Genomic DNA, 23,987 nt, shown 5'->3' with positions numbered 1-23,987 from the left:
AACCATTCTGTGATTCTATGGATCAGTTCAACAAATACAAAAGGAAAAGATCACATTGGACTGCTTCAAGTTAATGCATTGTGTACTGACCAACTGAATTCCCTTTATACATGGAAACTCTCATTCTTGTAAAAATTGTTCCTGTAATTGATTTGCACAAATCATAGGTATAAAACAAGTTAGAAAAGCAGTACTGTGATCCAAAGGAATAAAAGAAACAAAAAGCCGAACTGATGTAAATCACAGTGAACTTGAGAGTATGAAAGACGGTGACAGTTATCAAATGCTGTCACAGAACAGTAGCCAAGATATTCAAGTTATTCACTTCTTGCTATTGCCAAATTTGCATTACAAAAAGCAGACGCTCAGTTCCCTACTGCCTTCATTAAGCAGTATATATGATGTTGAAATTTTCCAGACTGCATATTTGACAATATACTTGGCCACCAAATAGATCATCCCTCTATTATTACAATAAAAATGAGAAGGAAGAATTAGTGTAAATAATGGAGTCTATTCCCATTACTCTTGAAGATATATTTTAAAAACACTATCTAATATAATCAGATACTCACGGATTCTGCCCCAGGTCCTGGGTGTTCAGACAGAGAATACCAGCTCTGGAGACTGTATCTGGGGTAGCAGCTCTTCAATGGTGTACCTCAAACAGCAGCCGCATTGATGGAGTCATAGGCACACGTTCATTACTTGTAAGGGCCATTTACTGATGAACCTAGAAATCATCAGTAAATTTTTTGGCAAAAGCAAGCTAAGATACACTGTCTAGCAAGAATGTGATCAGGGCAAGAATGTGTTTATTACAACCCCGCAGATAAGCAAAGATTATCTGCAACACCATGCACGTACACTATTTCTTCAACATAGCTAAACAAACTGTATTCAAACATAGCTATAGTTTTTTACTTCAGAAACAAAGAGAAGGACAAATTCAAAAGGTTTTACCTGATCTTGTATGAGTTTTTCACAGTTTAATTCATTCAAAACTTGATTAGCCTGCTTCACCAGAGTGAGTTCTCCAGAAAGATGCTAAAAGCAGGGGAAGCGAAATCTCTCTCAGTGTCAATGGAAATAAACAGAATATGATTCAGAGCAGAAGCCTAAACTTAGATGCTCTGAAACGTCTTTTGGAAAAGCCACCTTCTGTTCATCAGCTAAACGTAGGCTACACGGCTAGCCCCAGCCAGTCACCTTGCTCAGTAATTAGAGACCATGTCGCTAGATGGTTTAAATTCGTAAGACAGGAAAGCTTAAGAGAATGGGCTAAACCACAATCACCTTCCTAAGGTGACATTCAGATTTTATATTTGGATTTCATTACATTACAGCATTTCAGACAGCCAACAAAATTGCTTTATATGTATAATTAATAAAAAGGGATTAAGAAGCCTGAGTACTATTACTAGTTCTTCAACTGACTTACGTAGTTTTCCTACCAACAGTCTTCTTTACTCTAGTGATGTGATTACTTCACTCATGGAATCTTAAATCTCTTTTAGTGAGAGGCTTTCCAAATTCCAGTTTCAATAATCTTATGATTGACATCTTGAATTACATCAGCTCATACACTAGGAGGCACAATCACCCTTACTGTATCCGTAGTCTACCTTAAACCATTTTTGTTGTACAACATAGGCAAGACATAATGTGTTACTCAGATACTAAAATATTACTTAGCAATAGTGAAAACAAAAGAACCTATAAGAATCTAAGACAAAAGGAATGGACACTGAAAAACAATGTCCAGAAAAATAAAAGGAGAGGAAAGTGGAAAAACAGGTAGAGAGTAAGCCACTGCACTTGCTTCTCAGTTACTCACCCTGTTATCATCCATAACTGTTGAGCAACTTAATCTACATAGGATCTATGTTCCTACCTAAAACTAATTGTTTTGGCCACTCATGAGTAATATTAGCTTGCTCTCAGAGAGGACATGACAGGAGGCCTGCAAATTATATTTCAGTAGAAAACCATCACTTTAATGCTTAAACAACACTGCACAGCAATTAAAACTTCAGAAGAATTAATGCATCACTGAAACAAGAAGCTTTTGTAGCATCAAAACCATGCTTTTTTCTTTTGCTTGCTTGTTAGATGTAAAAAAACAAAAATATTTTCAGTAAACACTTGATGCAGCAAAATGACTGCATCTTATGTAATAATGACCTATTTCTGTTTTGATTGCAGCAGGGTATGTCATTAGTCTTAATGATATGGGTGAGATATGGGAGGTTTCATGGGTCTGGGGAGAAAATAGCTTGCCCTTTAAGGCAGCAGAATCATCATCATTCAGGCTAGTTCTTTTCTGTCTACTAGCATCCTGCCCTGTCTCCAGTCTTCCCATAAGCACCAGTGCTCTGCACCCATATCTCACTGCATGAAAACACAGAAAAATGCAAGAATTCAGTCTCTAACAACTTCTCCAAATTCTAGCATTGTCCATTGCTGCTAGAGAACAATGCCTTCTTCCACAGATTCTAGGAAGAATAACATGTCTGCTATTTTGCCATCTTTCCATTCTTGGGTTGCACAGTGTTTAAAACCAAACAGTTCATCAGCTGTCAGAGCTTTTTGGGTTAAGGTCATTCCAAACAAGCTTTTGTTTCATGTTCACGTAGGTGTGATGCAGAACTTTCAGCACCTGAAGATAAGGCATGGGCTGCATATCAGGGACACAATTCTGATACAATAGGAATCTTTTACTTTCTTCCTGAACAGGGTCTCTGCCTACAATTCCCTGCACTCAGTCAACTGATCACCTTGATTTACTCAAGCCTCTGTGCTAGTTTAGCCCCAAATTTCCATTAAGCCTAAGGATAGGAAAGGAGCAGCCCATTCTGAAGCAGCTGTACTCTGCAGTCAATTCTAATAGAAAATGTTAAATGGGGAATAAAATACATGCAGCTGCCAACATTTAGTAGCAGAAATGGGCAGCATTAGCTATTAGAAGTATTTGTCTAGTGTTTTGGCAATATATTCCACTATTTCTGTCTAGAAGCCTAATTAAACCATCCTGAATGAAGTATTACTTAGTCTATCTGTCAAATTGAATGCTCATTACTTGGTGCTATGATTAATTTTCCTCTGGGACATGCAAACAACACATAAAATGTAGAATTTGCTTGTAACATTTGAGCTTTGCCATTACACATCAAATGGCTGACTGGATGGCCTGAACAGTGTGTTATTACACTGCAGCCTAAGGCACAGGCAACATGCAGAATGTCTTCTTCAAGAATCACGGCAATTTCTTTACAACGTGAGGTCGAAAACACACTGTATAGGTAGGCAGGCACCTTACTCTTTCCAGTCCCTGCATTTCCAATGACAAACACAGAGCTACACACTGCCCTTCCAGCTGAACAACTTACTGCACAGAAGGGATACACAGTGAGTACCTTTTCTCTCCTGTTGTCCTTCTTATTATAGAAACACAAATATTCACAAAAATTATCTCCCACCTCTACAATCCTATTCCCTTTAACAGGAACAAAAATGAACTTAGGCCTTCTCAGCAGATTTGCTTCAGCTGAGCTGATGTTGCATCAAACAGCATTGTTTGTCTTCCAGAAAATTGGAAGAGAATTGGCTTAAATTAATGAATCTAGTGACCTCAGCAAGTGAGAACAAATCCTATTTTGCTAGAAAGCCATACAGTCCAGCAGGATTGTGCCAACCCAGGGATACAGAACAGTTAACACAATTTTGACATCACTTTAGCAGAATGAATTCCACACTCAGAACAACTGTGCAGCTATAATTTGGTAAAGTAACACATTTCCTCCAAAGAAATAGTTCTGTGAGCCACAGAGTGGAAGTGGCTTGGCTGCTTATGGTATTAGTGGAGAGCATCCACACTGACTTTCTGAAGTCCAAAAGGAACAAGTTCATGTTCCTCAGTGCTCATCTTCTGATTCACCGAGTTAGCAGGAGTCAAAATACTCTATGGAAGGCTGATCGCAAAGTTCGTAACACCTGAAGGTATAGCTTATTGTCTATTGTCTTTCACCCTTCTGTCAGGGTAATGGAACAAGACAGACAAGAGCAGAAAATCCTTTTATAAATTCTGAGATGAGTCACATTTAACCATCTTGGTTATTCCAGTTTCCAATAGACCCTAATAAATGTGCTATTGCATACAGCAGGTATGGATGTTCCTGGAAGGAGGGTGGGAATATACTTAGTAGTCCAAATAAGCGTGCTTTTTATTTGGTCCGTATACTAACCAGTGTTTCTAAGTTTCACCTTTTCACCCTGAAATTCAAATTAAAATTAGTGTTTAAATTAACTTATAGACAACTAATCCTTATGAAAATACATACATACACAGATGTACATGCACTGTTTTTGATGTGTATAGCACAATATGCATTATTTTAATCAAGAAAAACAGAACACACACAAATCACATGTAGCCATGCACATTCCAAATCCATGCTTTCTTATTTATATGTTTTTGCTCCCTTACTCTTCTTTCCTCCCTATGAATAATAGCCAACAATTAATTTGCTACAAAGTACAAATGCTTGGTACTGTACACAAACAAACATGTTTGTCAGTGTAGACAGCTTTTCTGAACAGGATACGCAAGTCCTTATGGTCATATTTATCATACAGAAGTGTATTACTGCCATGACAAAATGCCTTTGAAATACTGAGACTTTGAGGACACCTTATCAATACTGTAACATACTCAAAAATAACCTTCATGTCTAATATAACCCATTTGCAATTATTTTGATTGAAAATCTTAAGGGGAGCAATTAAAGGCAATGAATTCTTTTACTTTGAGTATAAAGCTCTCTTCAGACTGCAAGTGAAGCTCCAGGGTAGATTGTTTAACCATCTGTTCAAATTGCAGGGTCCTCTTCCTCAGAGCATCCAGAGCTGGAAACAGGTCACTGATCAGGCCGTGAAAACTGGGATATCATCTGTCACTATTTTAGGCAAATTGAAGTCTCTTAAGGCTCGCATAAGCACCTGGAAAAGGATGGTAAACCACATACTGCAAGAGCGTTAACCCCTTCTCTTTTTAGGATTCTGTTTTTAATTAAAGGCAAAACACCAGAAACAGCTCATACTCTTAGATGGTTTTAAGTGAAGATTTCACCTGATCCTCAGGTTTGTTCTTGTCTGCTTGTTTCAGTGAGCCACCAACTACCAAAACTGACTTGATAGCATGTAATTCAAGAAGTCTCCAGTCATAATGGTGCTGTAAAAACATTATAACTAATCCTGTTAACACAGGAAATAAAAAGGTGTTAATGTTTGAGAAGAAACATGCTGCTTACATACAGAGTAAAGTGACACCCTTTTATCCCCTTGTACTCTTATGGTGGTTTTAGGCCAGTGTTGGAAGTCTAGTAAAAAAACCATCAAACCAACCAACCAACAGGGTGAAATGTGTCTATCTATTTAATTTTTGTATTCTACCACTTTGTTCCCTATTCTTAAATGGCAAAATTTGCACTGTCAAGTATTATTTCTTTCATTGCAACTATACCTCCATGATGAAACAAGGCAAGAAAACATTGTTGCCCAACTTCTATTAAATCTACCTGATCCTAGCAATACTTACCTGTTTCCAAAAGAGAAGACTGGACAGACTATCAACATATTTTGCAACCAGCTCCAACACCAAAATTAAGGGAAAAGAGAAACATATAGGTAATCAGCCTAGAGAAAAAGCCTAGAAACATTTGGTAAATGAAGGATACCTTCCCCTAAGCCCTGCCAGTGTGAAGGCAGATATCCAATGCAGAAGGCACAACTTTTTCATCACACAGACTTTTTAGTCCCTCTTCTTCCTTTTTCCAGGATTGTGCAACATTCACCTTTTTTTTTTTCCTAAGTAACACAGAAATAGAAGGAGAAGGCAATTTAAACATTTTTGAGATTTAAACAACTTTGTATGATGGGAGGGCATACCTCTACAGCCAATACTGCAATGGCTGAAGGAATCTATCACGAACCCACAGCTCTAAATTTAAGGCTATGCCTATGTTCTTTCAGTTCATGTAGTTCAGTTCAGCACCCAAACTGGCTACCCATCAGGTGGTGTTTGACAATGTTACCTGCAACCACAACCACCACTTCAATATAAATATAGCCTGGTTGGTATTACCTAAACTTAAAAGAAACAAACAAAAAAACCACAGAAAACAACAAACCAAATCTAAACAAAAAAAACACTCAACCAACCAAAAAACCCAATAACAAACCCTTACCTTAATATACTATTTTTAAAAAATTCACACATGTCACTATACCCTTCCATGATAGTGGAACAAAATGCACAAAATGTATCACAGAGAAGACAAAATAAAAAGCCATTTATAACTTCAGAACAGTTCATCATCAGTACAAAAAACTGCCAGCTTTTTCTGAGGTGCAAAAGATGCTGAGTATCTGCAATGAAAATGAGCCTCCACATTTTACAAATGTTACACCTAGGCAAAGAAGTTAAGCATGGAGTTGGCTAGGAAAATAGGAAATTTAGGCATATACTGGGCTTAATGATCTTTTGCTTAGATTTTAAGTAAGGTGTTTTTTTTCCCCCCCACATTTCTTTTGTTGATTTGCTGTCTGATGGGTTGTTAAAAAGCAAGCTATTCATCTTTACAGCAGCCTCTTGTGTGGATTGTCCAATGTTCAAGGACTATTTGCCATTGCATGACAGGACTAAAAGTCCCTTCCTTCACAGCATATGCACCAGAACCCTGACAAGGCTGTTCTGAAGCAGTTTTCATAGGCTAGGATACTAGCGCCCACAAAGTTATATTGAAAGCCCTAAAAGCCCCAGCACTGGACCAATGTTTTCAGAGCTCTCTGAACTGCTGTATATTTTCTGCAGCAGCCCAGAATTTTAGCCAAAGAGATACAATTTATCTCATTTCCATGAAAAGTAAAACAAATAAGATAAAAATAATAAACAAACAAGAACATTCTAGGTTCTGCTTCAAATATTCTCAATATTGAAATGGCAAACAACAGTACAAGTGATTTTTCTGAATTCACAGAATGACTCCAGGACAAAGCAATTGTTAGAGCTGAGGAATCCCTGCTCTAGTGAAGCAGATAATAATTATATCTTATACATTGAAAGAATATGTCAGGAAAACTTCAGAATAATTAGAAATAATTTCAAAATTATGCAGGCATGAAAATAAAGTTGCTTTTGTTTTCATAATGGCCCTGCTAGCTAGAGCTTTATGGCTTAAGGTTGAAGGGTTCTCCAAGTTCTTATTCCACTAATAAAACCAAATATTAAAAACATCTTCTGAAAAAATAATACAGTTGGAAATGAGTAAACAGCATGCATACAAGGAGGAAATGATAAAACTTTCAAGTCTTATAAGTTGTAGATTTTTAAGATTACTAGGAAGAATTCCTATTCAGAATAGTTTAATAGTTAAATTATTCAGCAATACTTTATTTCCATTTTCCAGACAATCCTCCACTGTATTTACTGGGAAAAGCTTAAATATTCATCCAAATAGAATACGTTATTTCTTATTCATAATAATTCCTACTCTCCTTCAAGATTTTTCTCCAACAGAGAGATGTGTTCTCCAACACAACAGCACACTGTGGCTCAGCCATCCCAGGTATGAAGCAGTGAGGGTGGTGGGGCACTGGAACAGGTTGCCCAGAGAAGCTGTGGATGCCCCATCCCTGGAAGTGTTCAAGGCCAGGCTGGATGAGGCTTTGAGCAACCTGGTCTAGTGGAAGGTGTCCCTGCCCATGGCAGGGGGGTTGGAACTAGATGGCCTTTAAGGTCCATTCCAACCCAAACCATTTTGTGATTCTATGATATACAATTATTTAAAGCAAACTTAATTCATTACAAATGTCCCAAGATCAGAGGAAAGTGCGCTTTCTTCTAAATTAATATCTGACAATTTAATAATGATGGACATGTCATTTAAACTGTCTTCAAAATAAATATGACTATATACATACCACCCCCCACCACCCGCCCCCCCTTTATTATACATTGTCCACCTGTAATGTTTCCAAGTGAGTATGTGCTAATTAACACGTATCAAACCTAGAAGCCCAAAGAGACTCTCACCTGTTTAGAAAGCAGTTGCCTGCAGAGAGCACACAAGGTAATAAACTTCCTGGCTAACAAGTGTGTATCAATAAACTCTTCAGCAACCAACAAAATTTCATATATCAGTTCAATGTCAGGGACAGCCACAGTGCAGGCTCTACGAAAGAAAACAAACCCCATAATCCAAATACACAATCAGGATTTAAACATGGAGAATAAGTCACTTAAATCAAATGACTGATGTGTGCAAACATTTTTAAAACAGAGCTCGAGAGTCACAATTAAGGGTGCCAGTCAAAGCTAACAAGGACCTTACTTCAAAGCAAAAGGAGCTGATTAGGCATTGTTGATTGTTAGTATTCAGTAACTGCTGTACACAAAGGAGGCAGATGAGAAACACAGGGTTTGTGAGACAGGTACTACCGAAACTCAGAGCACTAACAGTCTGCAGCGGTGTCACTTGCCACCAACGGCTGGAGGAACCGGCCACCAGCTATACGGGGTCTGGAAGTCAAGTGTGACACCCTGCCATTGCTAAAAATGCCACCCTTTTTTAAAGGTCTTCGAGTTTTTGAGAGCTTTAATGCTTTTATATGAAGATACGGTTGCCCTTAGAGATTTTGCTGTTTGTTTCTTTTTAAAATATAACCTTTAGTTCAAACTTTTAGAACAAGACCACAGCCATTTTAATCATATAAATGAGAAATCTCCAATTTAAAAGGTAACTCAAAACAATGATGCAAAGGTTAAACAATTTCATCATTAAAAGCTCTACTTACACTACACAGTAGCAGGGAAGACACCTTGAATTTTGTGTTCAGGTTAGCTACAAACCAGCAAATTTGTCCATTGGAGCACTTTTCTTACTACCGTCAAAGACGATATTCTGTTCCCCATTCATATTTAAATATGGCAAAATTAAGAACAGTGGTTTAATCCAGCAGTATATTTTTGACAGAAATCAATCATATACAGTCAAGAGAAAGATTAAGTACTCCTTTGTTAAAAAACTTTTAGGTAAACTATTCCCTAAATCATTTCTTCATAAGTCCAAACAAGGGCTGCTATATGCATTTCAGTCAACTACAAAAAATTTATATGCTCTTCTACCTACCATAACCAGTATCCTTCTGGTAAATAGAATAACTGATTGTACAAGAAAGATCAGGCTAGTAGTATTCAATATATCTTCTCTCCCTCATGAGATTTTATTAGGTGGTAAATATGAGGAGTTAATGCTTTACCAGTTACCTCCCGCCTTTCCTGTTCATTGCACAGAGCATAAGAGCTATTACAGACATCAGCTACAGCGCTGAATTCCTGAGCCCCAAATGCAGCAGTTCATACTTTAATTACAAAGGCCTTTTATTCTATGTGACAACCAAGTAAAGGTAACACTTCAGCTCTATGTAGCAAGTACATTTTGAAAATTAAAAAAAAAAACCACCCCACAAAGAAAATCATAATAGAAAGCTCATCAAGTAAAGCAACAATTTGACTTTATCTTTCAGCAGAGATATTAATAAACATTATTTCTTAACCCTTACTCTTTTCTTCCCAAATGAAAAAAAAAAAAACCAAAACCCAACAAACATAATAAACAAACTACAGAAATAATCACATGTATTTTCCATCCTCTGGCAACTCACTGAGAGATTAAACCTGGTAGCAATAAGGAGTGATCCCTCCTGCTCTCTTGTCAAACTCCGCATCGAGCTGTCTGTAGAAGACTCGGCAGCGAACTGTCTGAATGCAGAAAGGGTGGATGAGGTCCCCATCACCCTGTCCTCCCCTGTGCAAGGTTCTGAATCGAGGGGCTGCCCAACACTGTTCCCTTGGTGCACACCAATCCTGCTTTGCCTTGAAGGGACCTTAGGTGCCAACTAACGAGAAGGCTTGGTAAAGCTAAGTTGTGAAACACCAAAAAAAAAAAAAAACCACTCCTGGGGAAGGGGAATGCACTTCCCAGGGTCTCCCTCCAAAGTTTGCTAAAACCCAGCTATAGCCTCTTATTCAGCCCTTGCAGAGGCATATGAATTCAAATCCTAGCCTCCTCTTTGTAAACAGATGTTACTTACAGCTTGTTACAAATGATTGTAATTGCGGCTCAAAGAACAAGAAAGCTAATTGCTGCTGCCACCCGAAGCAGGATATTTGGTTGGCAAGAGGATGAGATGTGCCTGAGCAAACAGCTTTCTAACTTTAGCCTTTCTGCAGTGAAAGCATGAAGCAGTATGTTGTCAGGAATTCCATGGCTACAGCAGAAATAATAAAATACACCAAAATCTTGATGTAACTTTTAATAAAAAAGAAAGTAGTATCTGTGTTTCAACTTGCTCACAGAAGCAACAGTGAAGCCCAGTTCTTTCCTAAGTTTCTATCTTTTAAAAATCAAAGGGATTTAGAGCTCATAGAAGCAGATCCCAGATAGCACACCTATACTTGAGCCTCCCCAGCCAGCCTGGCAATGCCTTGCAGCTTGCCCCACTGAATTTCAGTATGTCAAGAAATGAAATCACAGAATCCCTTTTTTTTTTCCCCCCTCAAGTCTTGATTAAATCAGTGAAAGGTGTGAACACAAGAGCAAAGATTTCAACTGACAATTCTTTTTTAAGCAAGCCCTGCACCATTTAAGTCAAAGACCATTACCACATAGTTCAAAGCTCCAACACTTTGTCGGAATAAATTGGCATCATTTTACTCCCATCATGCCAGAGCAACTGCTTGCCGAATTAATTCACCCTCAGGAGCACTGTTTTGATACAAAACTCACTGCATGCAGCATACAAAATAGAGTCAGATCTTTTAAACTAAAATCTTTCTTTTTTGAAACATTAGTGTTAAAAAACTAAAAATATACGTTAAGAAAAAGAAAACGGGCTGTCCTAAGCTGTCTAAACACATGCACTTTTTGGCTGTGCACTGGACTTGTCACAGCACCTCGATTACACATCCACTATCTTCCTAGGTAAGAGCATATGGCTTCATTTTCAACTGGCAGTTATGGAACATCTATGAACGCACACACATGCCTACACCTATGGAAGAATGCGATAGCTGGACACGTAACCTAGTAGAATAACCATCTGTATAAGCCAGCTGTGAGGAAAACTATTTACCACAAAACAACAAATATTCTTGCACCTATTTAGGGACATTCCGTGTGCTGTGTGTTCACAGGTATCTGTAATATTTTAAGCAGATTACAAAAATGTCAATTATACATCTAATTTCCCTTGTTGTTACGGCATGCGGGCAAGCATGATATCTATACTGATTTTTTTTTCCCCATGCCAATTCTGAAGCAAACAAAAACGACACTTCATTGAAAACCAAGACTAGAAGCATAAGGTGACATACGTACTCTAAATGCAGACTTGACATACTTGTGTACTGTAGAAGTACACTACAGCATACTTGCCTGAACAGATCTTTGAGGTTTTCAGGTAGTTCTGTCCAACCTGTATATCTTGGGTTCATGGTAATAAATATTCCAACTGATGACTTCAAAGCAATGGTTTCACTAAGGAATAAAAATCCGTTACAACAAGATAATGCTTGCAAACATTTTACAGTTGGATTAGATGTAAACAACTGCATCATACAAAACCAGCCATCAGGGGTCAGGTAACAAAGGTGCTTCTGGGCCTGGATCCCATCTCTCACAGTGGCGAAAAGCAAACACCCAGGAAAGTGCGTTTGCTCAGATCTAATGAAGAGGCATTTCCCTGGTAGGCAACAACTTTTAGTAATCTGTGGCTCCTTTAGCCAGCACTGAATTTGGAAAGAACAAACTGGATTGTTAGAGCAACAAAGAATTCATATTATGGCTGAAGTATGTCTACAGGAAGAATTAACTTTTAAAACATGTAAAATAAATGAGACTGATAGGGATGCAGGACAAGAAATAGTAGACTGTAGTTGCCACTTTCCCTATTTCCCAAAATATGAGCCCCAGAATTGTCCTCCTCAACTAAGGGTCATAAGCACTAAGCCAACCAGGATTGTTTGATGCATCATTCTGGATCACTGATTTTAAAAAGAAATTCCATTCTGGAGCAAAACCGTTTCCAGAAAAAAGCTTCATTTTATGTGGTGTGAAAAAAGTACTGGTTTGGACTTCAACACACAAAAAAAATATTATTTTGCTGAAAACTCCTGATTAATTTTCATAAAGATCTGCTCATATTCTTCTTCAGACTAGACACAGAGTACATACATTATACTATGCAAGAAGTAATTCAGTTATTTTAAAAGTAATGGATATTAAGATCATACCATGACTTAAAGTGTGCAAATCTACCTGCCCCCACATGCTCAGATATACTGTATCTTAATAACCTTATAAAATACATATGAGGTAGGAAAGAACACTGAACTTCTAAGATTTTTTTTATTCACTGAAACAGATATAACAGACACTGCTATTAGTAAAAGTCATTACCTATCAGTCAAAGGTGTAACAACTAGCCGAGGGGTATTTCCCAAATACTTACAAAAGTACTGAAACTGAGCATCGCAAATGTTGGCAAAACATTGTTTCTGGGTGACATCCCATCTATGGTGTAGCTGTGACAGCCAAGCAAAGCTTGGGAACTGGTGACCTAAAGAGCCACTGCAGAGCCATTATACCAGGTAGGAGCTATTCAGATGAAAGTAATGGGACCCATCACAAACCTACAGCTGTCATCAGTAGGTCTCACCACCTCATTCCTAGCCACTAATGAATAATAACAACTACAACCAATTACAAAGGATTAGACACACCTTGAATCAAATGGTGTATTTCTTTTTTTCAGTAGATGCTAATAGCAGTTTATTTACTACAGGAAGAATATTATTAAATATGCCTCATATCTTTTTTATGAGACCATTTCCACACTGGGCTTATTTTCACTGAATTAAACAAAAAGAAGATATCCATATCTGCTTCTTGTGGCAATCCTTCAGACCTGATGCCAAGCTCTCATCCAATCTACCAAATGGCATTTCTTCACTCAAACCCCACCAGATTTGTGAACCAGTAAGTGCAACCTGGGCTGGGTAGTCAAAACCTCACTATTCTCTCTGCTTCTCTTCATAGGCCAGTAACGTCTCCATGATGCAGAGGTCCACTGTTTTGGGTACAGTTTCCGCAAGGTGTTGCAACCAAGACTCTGCCTTTTGAAGAGAAAAAAAACCCCAAACATGCATAAATTTATACACGTAACAAACAGTACATTTTATATTAAGAACATAGGAAACTCATCTCACTAATCTTTACAAAGAACTTCCTTTACATCAACATTCTTTACAAACCTGAAATGAGAGTGGGATTTTTTCCTTCCATTTTCTCTCTCCTACTATCTCTTCAGTAGGATTTAGCTCTGAGGAGCCCTTCCCAACTACCGAGATACCAGACCTTGGTTTGTTTTACATACCCATTGGACTTGAACATGCAGACACACTGTCTTAGAGCTCTGAATATGAAAGACTGAAGTTTTTCTGTTCAGAGACACAGAGTAAACACAGACAATACAGTCTTTCCTATGTCTCTATGCACTCAAACGTAGCTGTATCTTGGAGAAACTATCTCTAAGATGCAAGCTGCATATATTTTTCCATTCAGTCTGAGGCCTCCCTGCTGAGACAATCAATCACTAGAACCACATGCAACATTGATTTTATGCAATGTGAATGCTTATCCATTCAGCACTGTTCTGAGAACAATAAGTTATTGTCTGAGAAGCTGCTGACCTGTTCTTTCTGACCTACCACTACCCAGTTAACATGCATACTGGCTGGCCAATTAGCAAACATAAGGCTCAAAACCAGCTAAAACCCTGTTCAGCTGATAGTGGACATTGGAGAGAGCTGGAGATCTGGAGAGGTGTGTGCTAAGGGGTAAGAGAGGTGGGGATCTGAAAGTATAATGGAAGATGAAATGAAGGGGCAGAAGAAGAGAGGAAGTATGAGGAATGCAATATTCAACCACAGGCTCCATCAGTTCTGTGGCTTTTAGTACATTTGTTTTTTTCCTTTTTCATTGCCCCTAAACTTAACTCTCTTCACTTACTAAAAAAAAAAAAAAAAATCTAGACAATTTATTAAATTATTAGTTTACTACAGAGTTTTGGGACACAAGATGTTTTGAAATTTGGAAAAATAGTTGTAAGGTTTTTCATTATTTTTTCTAAATTTACATTTTAGAAAGCATCAATTCCTGCCATTGAAAAAGTGTCTAATCTACATCCAAAGAGGGCAAAACCCATGAAAGAAATTTCATGTAACTCAACATAACTGACCACTGCATCCACAGTCTTTCTGGAATGGAACATACTCCTTTTCTCTGCTGTACATCCCGAGGGCAGCATTTATAGATTCCTCTATGTTCTTTTGAAATTAAATGTCAGTAACGTTGTCAAAAAGTTCAGTAAGATGACTGGCCACCTGCACCCAAAAATACCAGATATAAAGAAACCATTTACCTTAGATTTGTGTTAATCACTCTACTTCAATGCATATTTCTATTACAATAGACAACTACCACACTAACATTTGCTATAGATAAGATTTCGGGGTTCAGCAAAGTTTAACACAGTTCTTCGCAACTAAACTGGATCATGTCAAGCCTTTGAATTAATCATACAATTGTGTTTCTTATTCTAATGATTTCAGCACATAGTGCTTCAATTGATCTTAGCAAGGAAGATGCACCAAGCGACCGGGTGATTAATCAGCATTTTTTCTTAAGTTTCAAAGACAATTAAAAAAAATTTAAAAGCCCTTTACACACACACAACACCCACCCCCCCACCCCCACCTCTCCCATGTAGTATTAGAATGCTTATGCCAAGTGAACTAATAAGAAGATTACTTCTCATTTCCCTGGTGGCACAGACTGACACAGCGATGCTGTCTGGCTCCCTTGCATGCTTACTACATAGGAGGTTTCTATGGGAAAAGCTGGGGGAAAATGGTCACAGACAAAGCAGTGAATAGAGTTAATTACACTAATGTCAGTCATCAGAAGAGTCTGAAAAACAAAGCTCAATATAAAACTGATAAGTCTGAAAATTGTTATTAATAATGGCTAGTGCTTATTTAACAAATTGTGGATTCAGGTCTAAATGTTTTCTGTAAGTACAAACCTCTGCAAAGATTGTGGAGTTTGAAGATCACTGTCTACACACCAGCATGCTCTACGCCTGAAAAACAGATCTGTTTGGTTGCTCTTCTCATATATGGTGTAGAGCAGTAAGCAGTTGAAACAAGCCACTGAGATTCAGTCATGTGAAGAAGCTATGAGACTATCATCACGTTGGAAAATACTCAGTGTTCAAGCCTCACAAGTCCTTCATCCTCTTGGAAAGTATCAGTTCTTCTGTTACACATTGCACCCTTTCAGAAAAGGACTTGCCTGAGACACACTAATAGCTCCTGTACTCAGAGAACCAATGGGCATGGCTGGACAGTCACTGAGGCCAGGAGTATCATCTGGCATGCAGATAACAGAGTATAAAGCCTCTGAAAATACATCAAAGTGCATGTGCTTTTAAACAGATTGTTCTCAAAGTGTCACAAAACCTAGCAGATTATTGTTCAAGGGAGGAAAACAGAAGGATAGCTACAAAAGCATTCTTCATACAATTGTGAGCAGCTCAGTCAGTAACAGCCTAACAGAGCCCATAGATCTTTCAGTTTTATCATCACTATGCATAGCATGCCTGAAATTTGATCAATCCACGCCAGAAGGAGGGATAGATTTGATGATTTCATTGACCTTTTCCATTTCTAATTCCTGCAAACCTACAATCCAAAAATCCAAATAAGTGCAAATTGCACGTGGCTAAATTTCCAGCTAGCTACAGCACAGGATTTATAACACTTCTGACATTGATGGTTTCATCTCTCCTTGCTGAACACCTTGTACCTGTCCTAGCTGGGAAGAAAATGTTTGGGGCTTTCCTTACATAAAGTGTTTATATTTGTAAAGTAAGCTAACACTCAGAAACAAAGGTACAGTTCTACGATACTATCTCCTCACATGGTTAGCTGGAAAATTTGCCTTTCTGTAGACAAAATGAAGTACAGTAATACACAAGGAAGTTCATCTGTTTTGGCTGTGTTCCTTTTGAAAGGATGCCTAGCAAGTCTGAAGAAATAAAACAGAATCAAGGAAAAGTTATGCACTTGGTTTCTAAATATTCAGCCTGAGCTTTTTCATAAAGTGTGAAAAGACAACAGAGATTTTAAAAACAGGTGTCTTTAATCACCCTAAAGCCAAGAATTACCTCCCAGTTAAGGAAGAAATCAGACCAAACACTAAACCAGAACAATACAATCCACTTTTAATTTAAAATAATAACAATGAATACAGCTCTAAGGAACAGAGAAGGTGGCAAACCTTACACGTTTCCTTTCCAGAAGCTGAAACAGAACATGCTCCTTTTACTCATTCAGACCAAGAAACCCAAGAGAACGGAATTGCACTAGCAAAGTCCCTGAAAAGGTAAGTTTGGCTAAGAGTAGACTCCCCTTCATCCTGCTAGAGTCCAGCCTTAGAAAGTAAGGGACAAGAACAAAATTTCTTGCTTGACAGGGCCACTACTTGTTGATAAATTAAAAAAAAAAAAAAAAAAAAATCAGCAGCTAAGAATGAGTCTAATGGGAGAGCAAAGTAGCAGTTTTTTAAAGATGCATACTTTTTTTTATGTATGAAGGACAACAAACATGAAAACACATGTTGGTATTGACACAAAAAGTATTAAAAATCAAAATACTGAATTACACGCTTATCTGGAAAGGAAAAACACCACACATTTGTGTGTGACTGATGCACTTAAGCTATTAGCTTGGTATGTCTCATAAGAAAAGTGACATCTCAGAAAACAGGTTTGTGTTTTGTTCTTTTAATTTCCTATTACAACCTTTTCCTGCAAGGAGAAACAGTCTGTGACTCCAAACCACTGCCTCTACAGGTAGGAAGAGTAAGCATCAGTGGGAAGTTCAAGGCATAACTTTACGTGTGTTGAAGGATGACTTTTGTCACAATCTACTGTCTCCTCCTGTAAGTGTGAAAGAGACTCCCAGCTCCCAGTTTGTGGATGAAAATGAATTTTAAAAATATGTTTAGCCAGGATAAAGACATTTGACCATTTTTACATCAGACAACCAATAAAATGTGAACCAATGCCTCAAATCTAAGTGATATAAAAAGCACCGAAAGTCCAGTATGTCACATGCAAAAAAAGACAAAAATATTATCATCTGATCATCTCACACCATTACAAAAAGCAAAGGTGACCTAACAGCTCTTATTTCCTGAGTGTTCCAGAACTACAATTTAGAACAATTTATAATCATACTGGAAATTTTACCTGTGCCACAAAGCTTCCCATTTTCAAAAAATCTTTGTCTTGGTTGTAGCTTCCATCACGTTTTTATGTATTTGCTACGTCAGTCACCAACTCCTGTATGGAAGTGCGAGGAAGTTATTGCAATATGTGGAAATCCCCTCATGTTTCAAAACTACTGGGAAAACAAACTAGAAGAAAGAACCTAAAACAAGCTTGAGTTGACATTTCTTAAATGAAAAAAATCAAATAATCCACAGACACCTATTTTGATAGTGTTTAGACTGAACATGAAGGAAACGTAAAATGAACAGGGAGAACTGCTCTAGAGGAAAGCAAATACCACTGATTATATTACTAGATCTCTTCTAATAAAACAAAAATGAGAGATCGTAACAGAAATATTAACTTGTACAATAATTCTTATGTGTGCAAGCCCAATGTCTTTTACAACATGCACCATGAAGAAACGCATGCATGTTAAATGCCATGAATAATTACATTGCTGTTAATCGGATTCTCAATTTGTACAAAGGTGTGAATAGAGACTGGGGGGGGGAGAGGGGTTTGACAAAGTTAGACTTGTTGCTGCCCACACTGTTTAAATTGCAGATGTAAACAATTAGAAATCTAGTTGAAACTTTAAACGTTGAACCTCTCTGTAGATCATTATCATATCTTAGCTTTTCACAAATGTATATAATGAAAACTTTTCCTTGCATATGTGGATTGAAGCACAGGTATACTGATAAACCTCAAGTTACTCACTTTATTAAGTGAGGGTTCAGTAACATTTTTTTGGTCAGAATAAACAATTCAGACACAATACTTTGTGTAAGTTTAAATTTTAGGTTGATTGCTGCAATTACCTTTGGCCAATGATAAATAACAGAACATTAATTCGTGTTTCAACTATCACTGTCCTAAATGATACACAGTTTTGCAGAAGGGGATTCTCTAACTCACAAGTATCATCTCTCTATGGGACTCCAGAAGGTTAAAAAGCTAATGAAGAGTAAATAAAGGAAGATATTACAGTCACATAAAGGAATGACCTGCAGATCTCTGTCACGAACCATGATTTGTGACAATGTGTCAATCAGCAGCTGCCAGTCCATGTGAAAGGAAAACAAGGCAAAAAATTACTTTGATTTTAATAATAAAGAATGCAAAACCCACTTCTGATTTCTCCCAAGTAGGCCTGAGACTCTCATAATAATGTTAATTCAGTGAGTTAAAAACAAGCCTATGAAAGAAATACTCAAACTGTCAATTTGGCATTATTTTAAAAATATCTATTTAATTAGCCACTCTAAATAATTCAGATGCAAGATATAAATGGACTCAAACCACTAACTCTAACTACCACTACTCTGATTTGATTTCATCAAATCTGTTTGCATCTTCAGACAGCTGGCTTCCGGTATCTTCAGAGCCAGTGAATGCACTTTGTAGATGAGACCATGTGCATTGAACTTCCATCCTAATGGAAATGACAGAATCTGCCATGTTTAATTTATTTTGCCAACCTTTCACTTGTTCAATGAAATATGCCACATATTTACTCTTCAGAATCGTTTGCAGCGGAACTTAGAAAAAAAAAAACACCAGTGAAAAACTGCACTGATCAGAATAATTTATCAAAGAGAGGAACTAGGGCTAATAAAAGTTTAACAAATTATCCTGCGACTTCTTATTATCATATATCATACCAGAAGACATATTTAAACACTGCAAATGGACAGCATATTATTAAAAGATTTTTTAAAAACCCTAGGAAAATATAACCTTAGAAAGCTGTAATTTTGTTAACTCCTACATGGAGATAGGAATTTCTTTAGAATATATATATAGTTACAGAGCATACATATAATTTCCCAGGACTAATATCTGGAGAAAATGTAATTCTCTGCAATAAAGTTTCAGGAAAAAGTTTTAACTAACCAAGCATATAAAGGGAGTGAGTAATATTGATATACTAATACTATTTCTGTTAATTAAATCTGTACTTGATTGTTACCTAAAGTTTCAAGCAGCTGTTCATCTGACTTTAATAAAGGAGCTTTGTTCCTGTGATGCTCTTCATAAGAAAATTCCAAGGCAACCCACGTTGGGCTGATTTCTGCCAAAATCTGGGAACAAGAAGAGTTGTAATAACATCTGTCTATACATATCACATTTCATATTTGGAGCTGAGATCTTTAATTAAACCATATTTCATTCACAGTGATTGTAAACTATATGACAGAGAAAAAGTTAGTTTGGCTAGGCTGTGAATTTTGCTCCCTGGGAAAGTCACATGAAAATATTCTCTTCTATCACTGATTTCTTTAAGCAGAACTTAGTCAAACGAATAGTTTGTTACAAACTATTCTGTCAAAACAGAAGGAAAAAATGGACACCTCTCACTTTTTCAGTACCCAACCCTTTCACAGTGTTGTCAACTATACCTTGGACTTCATCTTCTACCTTATGAAACTGGAGTCACAGAAGGCCTGTAAAGCTAGTATCTTCTGCTACTGAAAGCCTGACTTATAAAGAGACAGCAGACAGTAAAATAAATAAATGAATAAGAAAAACCAGACATAAGCATAAGACAAAGTGTTCAAATGGAATCCAAGTAAAAACCAATAGAATTAATTATATGCACTCCAGGTACTGGATATACTTTCAGATTTGCACCAAAACTCTGACCTTGATCAGCCTGGATTAAATATTTTGTAATGTCGTTACTCTACCTTTTTCTTTTGTCTTGTACTGTACATAACACTGAAAGGCAAGTTTATTTGCACAGCTGCCAATGAAGTTGATATAAGCTACAGACACAGCATGTGCACACTACAAGTCTTGGGGACTGGTGGAGGTATTTGCCATATTTTGTTACTGTTTTATAAGATAAAAATTAAAAAAAAAATCAACTCTAAAATTTTAATCAAGTCTTTGAAAAGATCACAGTTGATAATTTTTTCATTTTTTGTGAAAAAAAAATCACGAAAGATTTTTGCTAGGCCTGTTTAGAAGTTTTCTGCATTAAAAATCTTTTAAAGTGTGTGGTTATTAAAACTGTATGTGAAAAACACTTGGTATATTGGAACAGAAACATCCTGTTATGCTCACTCTCTTTCGAGTTCTCTTCATTTTAATAATGATTGAAAATTGCCTTTTTTTTTTTTTCAAAATGGTTACAAATATTTTGAAAACCAACAACTGGTCCATCTTATACCCTAGGAAGCAAAACCTCTGGGATTCTGTTTCAGAAATTGAACTAACTTTTTATGTTGTTGTGCATAAAGCTTCTTTGTTTTTTCAGCTATATTATCAACAGTTGGGTAAAACTTATACATCTCTTCCCCTTTATTTCTTTCTACTCTCAGGTCAATAGCCTCCTTATGCACTAATTCTTTAAAAATTTACTACTAGGGTGATAGTTCAGGTAGCCTTTCTTTCCTTACCTTCCATTTCCCTCTGCCCATCATTTCCTCGTTCACTATTAAGAAACATTTTATTTTGCTATCCAGGAAAGTTTCTAGCCACATTGCTTGGTTTTGTTATAAATATTTAATAGAAATTATTAATGGGAAGTATTCCTCTGCCCCAGACAAGACAGAGAACCTTTCAAGCTATTTTCAAGCTCAGCAGGGAGACAGCCAGGTATGGGAGAACTGTCTAATTTAGCAAGCCAGGTATGCCTTCAGAGAATTGGGTCCTTTTTTCTGAAAAGAGAACACAAATTCACTTCTCAACCCATGAGATGCCTCTGTCTGAAACCTAAAGCTCTGCTCTACTTACACGTTGAATAGTTGGCAGCAGTGTCTCTACCCCATGCTCAACAGTACTGCTACATGTCTATGCGTAGAGCATGAAAGACCATCACCAGGACCTCTGGATGAATGCGACACCTGTCACATTCATGACCTGGTAACAGTGCATGTCTCTGGTTGCAGCATTTTGCAACTCGATTATTACTCTCAGCGATGACAGATTCTTCAACTTTAAATAACTCCATGCCCTTATATAACATCCCAAGAATGAATTTTATCAAAAGACCACATTTCCTAATGAATAGGATTAAAATAATTTCCATAATTACTTGCTATTAACAATTCTCTCATTTATAACTTTAAGCAAAATGTTGGAGGTTTGTCAGAAAACTCTACTGTTTCATGTATGGATGTGTGGGACTGTTATAGTTAGCACGTGTCTAGGAAAGATTTTACTGGGGTCATTGGTTTATGTGGCAGATAAAGCAAAGGCTCTGGAAATGTACGTTCCAATATGGCACTTAAAGTAGTGGAACTGTATTAACACTGCATTTATACAGTGACTTTTTGATTACAGTTGGATCAGAGCCATTCAGTTTACCGCAGCCACAATGTGGCTCATCATAACCCTAATTTTCTTATTAATTATTTCGCTGCAGATAAAAAGTATCAATAAATTGAATATATTCAAAGCTGCCATTCAGAGAGGTAAGGGAGACTCATGAACATCAGAGCATGATGAACATGACAAGTGATCAGCTCATAGGCATCTTTTCTCTATTCCATGACTTGGCATATGTGCCATAGTCCGGGAAGCAGAAGTAGACGAGGAATGCAGTTATCTCAACCCTCTCCTCACTTTTACCACCCCTATCACAGCATATGATCACCAGTATAACAACAGGCCAAGCGGAGTCACATAATTTTGAAGCAGTTTAAGGCAAGACATCTGCTATAAGTCTGATTCTTCCCTTAAAGCACTACAAATCAGGAATGCAATGAAAACCTATATATTCCTGAATGAAACAAACATATAAAGAAGAACAAACTTTATACCCATTAGGTTCAAGGCTTGCTTTCTTCCTTCCATATTAATACAGTATTCTGTCCATGAATCACAGCTGTTCCTTTAGTGGCCTGCAAATAGTCAGGGGGCCTTTCTTGCTATTTTTAGTTCATACTTCCCTTGTCCCATTGGAACTGTCTTCTGCCAGGCTACTATCAACAAAACAGCAAACACTTCAAGTGAAGAAAGTGCCCTCTCTTTAAAAATGAGCATCTTTACTGCAACTCCCAATACTCTGGAGCTATGTTTAAGAGAAGAGCAAACAAATCTCTGCAGATTCCACCTGCCTCTAAAAATAATTACTTTTTTCTGTCATAAACCCCTACCTTCTTTATTCTTTCACATACTGCCTCAATTCAGGGAAGTGACCCCATGGTTTGACCATGTACCTCCATGGGAATGGGGAAACTCATCCAGAAGAATAAAGTTTTAAAAGACAGCCCCCAAAACAATACATGTTCTGGAACATTCAGTCTGGGTGTGAGCAACAAATCCACTGAAACATCAAAGTGGGTGGGAAGAGTGAAGAAGGGGTGGCACCGAGACAGATAAATTGCAGAAAGAGACAGCTATGGGACCTGCCTTGGCAAACCTTCTGAGCTACACTTCCATCTGTTACACATTAATCTGTCTCCACTGGTTTTTAGCCCAATCACCAACGCTGCTCTGAAAAAGAAAGTACAGATAAAAGTGTCAACAACATTCGGTAAGGACAAGATTCTGCTATATACCAGATAAATGGATGCAGGGGAAAGCCCAGCACACAGCAATAGCTCTTGGACCTTATTTTTTCCAACCCTACTCCACACCACTACCTGGAAAGCATACAAAATAAACCATCTTCTCAAAATTCAGCCCAAAAGCCAATTGTTTAAACAGTTTCAATACTTCAGTTTCTGAGAGGTATACATATACACCTTTCTTACGCTATTGCGCGCACACACACACACACCTCCACATAGCCACTGATAATATACAGATGCACCTGGGAGATGTGGGGGAAACTGCCCTGCAACCCCTCCTGGCAATACAAATCCTAGGAAAACAATAATGCAGAGAAAATCTAGTACATAGACTTTTCAACTTGCCTACAAAAAACAGCTTCTTGAGGTAAACAGAACTTCACAAGGCTGATTTCCCATGCAGGTCTGTAGACAAACTTTTCCGGACTTTTGCTTTTATTCTTCTACAGCTTACTAATGTACAATCCTCAGTTCCTGGCTTTTTGAATTTTTACTCAATTATTTATTTATTCAAGGAAGTCATCAGTATTAAAAAAGCTCAAAATGAAACTACAAATGTTTTCTTTTGAGATTATCTTTAAATTAGTTAACTTGAGAACAGAGATTTTTTTACTCTGGGTATCCTAAAACTTAGCAACTGTGAATAAAACAAAAAGGAATATGAAAATTACCAGTTTTTTTTTTTTTTAATCAAAACTATTAGCACTTCTAGGATCAAATTAACAGTATATATTCTGACTCTATAATTCCTTAAAAAAAAAAAAATTCTTAAATTAACATGAATGCTAATATCCCAAACCTCCTTAAGCAACCACACTTTTCCACATTGTTTCATTTGCTTGTAGTCTGGAATAGCTACTGTAAACAAATTTGCAGATTCCTGCATTAGCAACATTTCCCTTTCCAGCATGTCAAGGTCTTGATTTGCCTTGAAGAGGAGAATAGCATTCAATGAAGTATGGCTATAGGATATACCGAGTTTATCTAAACCTGGCAGTGAAATCTCCA

At 37.3% G+C, this 23,987-nt stretch overlaps 1 protein-coding gene across 1 annotated transcript; it reads right to left on the bottom strand.

Moving 5' to 3' along the window:
* Positions 1–963: 963 nt before the first annotated feature.
* LOC104508589 (dynein heavy chain 11, axonemal-like) lies at positions 964–21,415 on the bottom strand (the record flags this gene model as incomplete). Its single annotated transcript, XM_010150265.1, is given in 9 exon segments — positions 964–1,047; positions 4,805–4,932; positions 4,935–4,998; positions 5,129–5,230; positions 8,093–8,231; positions 11,496–11,848; positions 15,474–15,580; positions 19,430–19,541; positions 21,284–21,415. Coding segments are annotated over 9 exon segments (1,221 nt in total), but the record flags the coding sequence as incomplete, so codon positions are not given.
* Between the last annotated feature and the right edge of the window lie 2,572 nt (positions 21,416–23,987).

Source organism: Eurypyga helias, unplaced genomic scaffold (assembly GCF_000690775.1).
Source record: "Eurypyga helias isolate BGI_N326 unplaced genomic scaffold, ASM69077v1 scaffold26304, whole genome shotgun sequence".
In the NCBI taxonomy this organism is placed as follows: domain Eukaryota; kingdom Metazoa; phylum Chordata; class Aves; order Eurypygiformes; family Eurypygidae; genus Eurypyga; species Eurypyga helias.
Note: the sequence above shows the minus strand (reverse complement) of the source record. Positions and strands in the feature narration are given on the sequence as shown.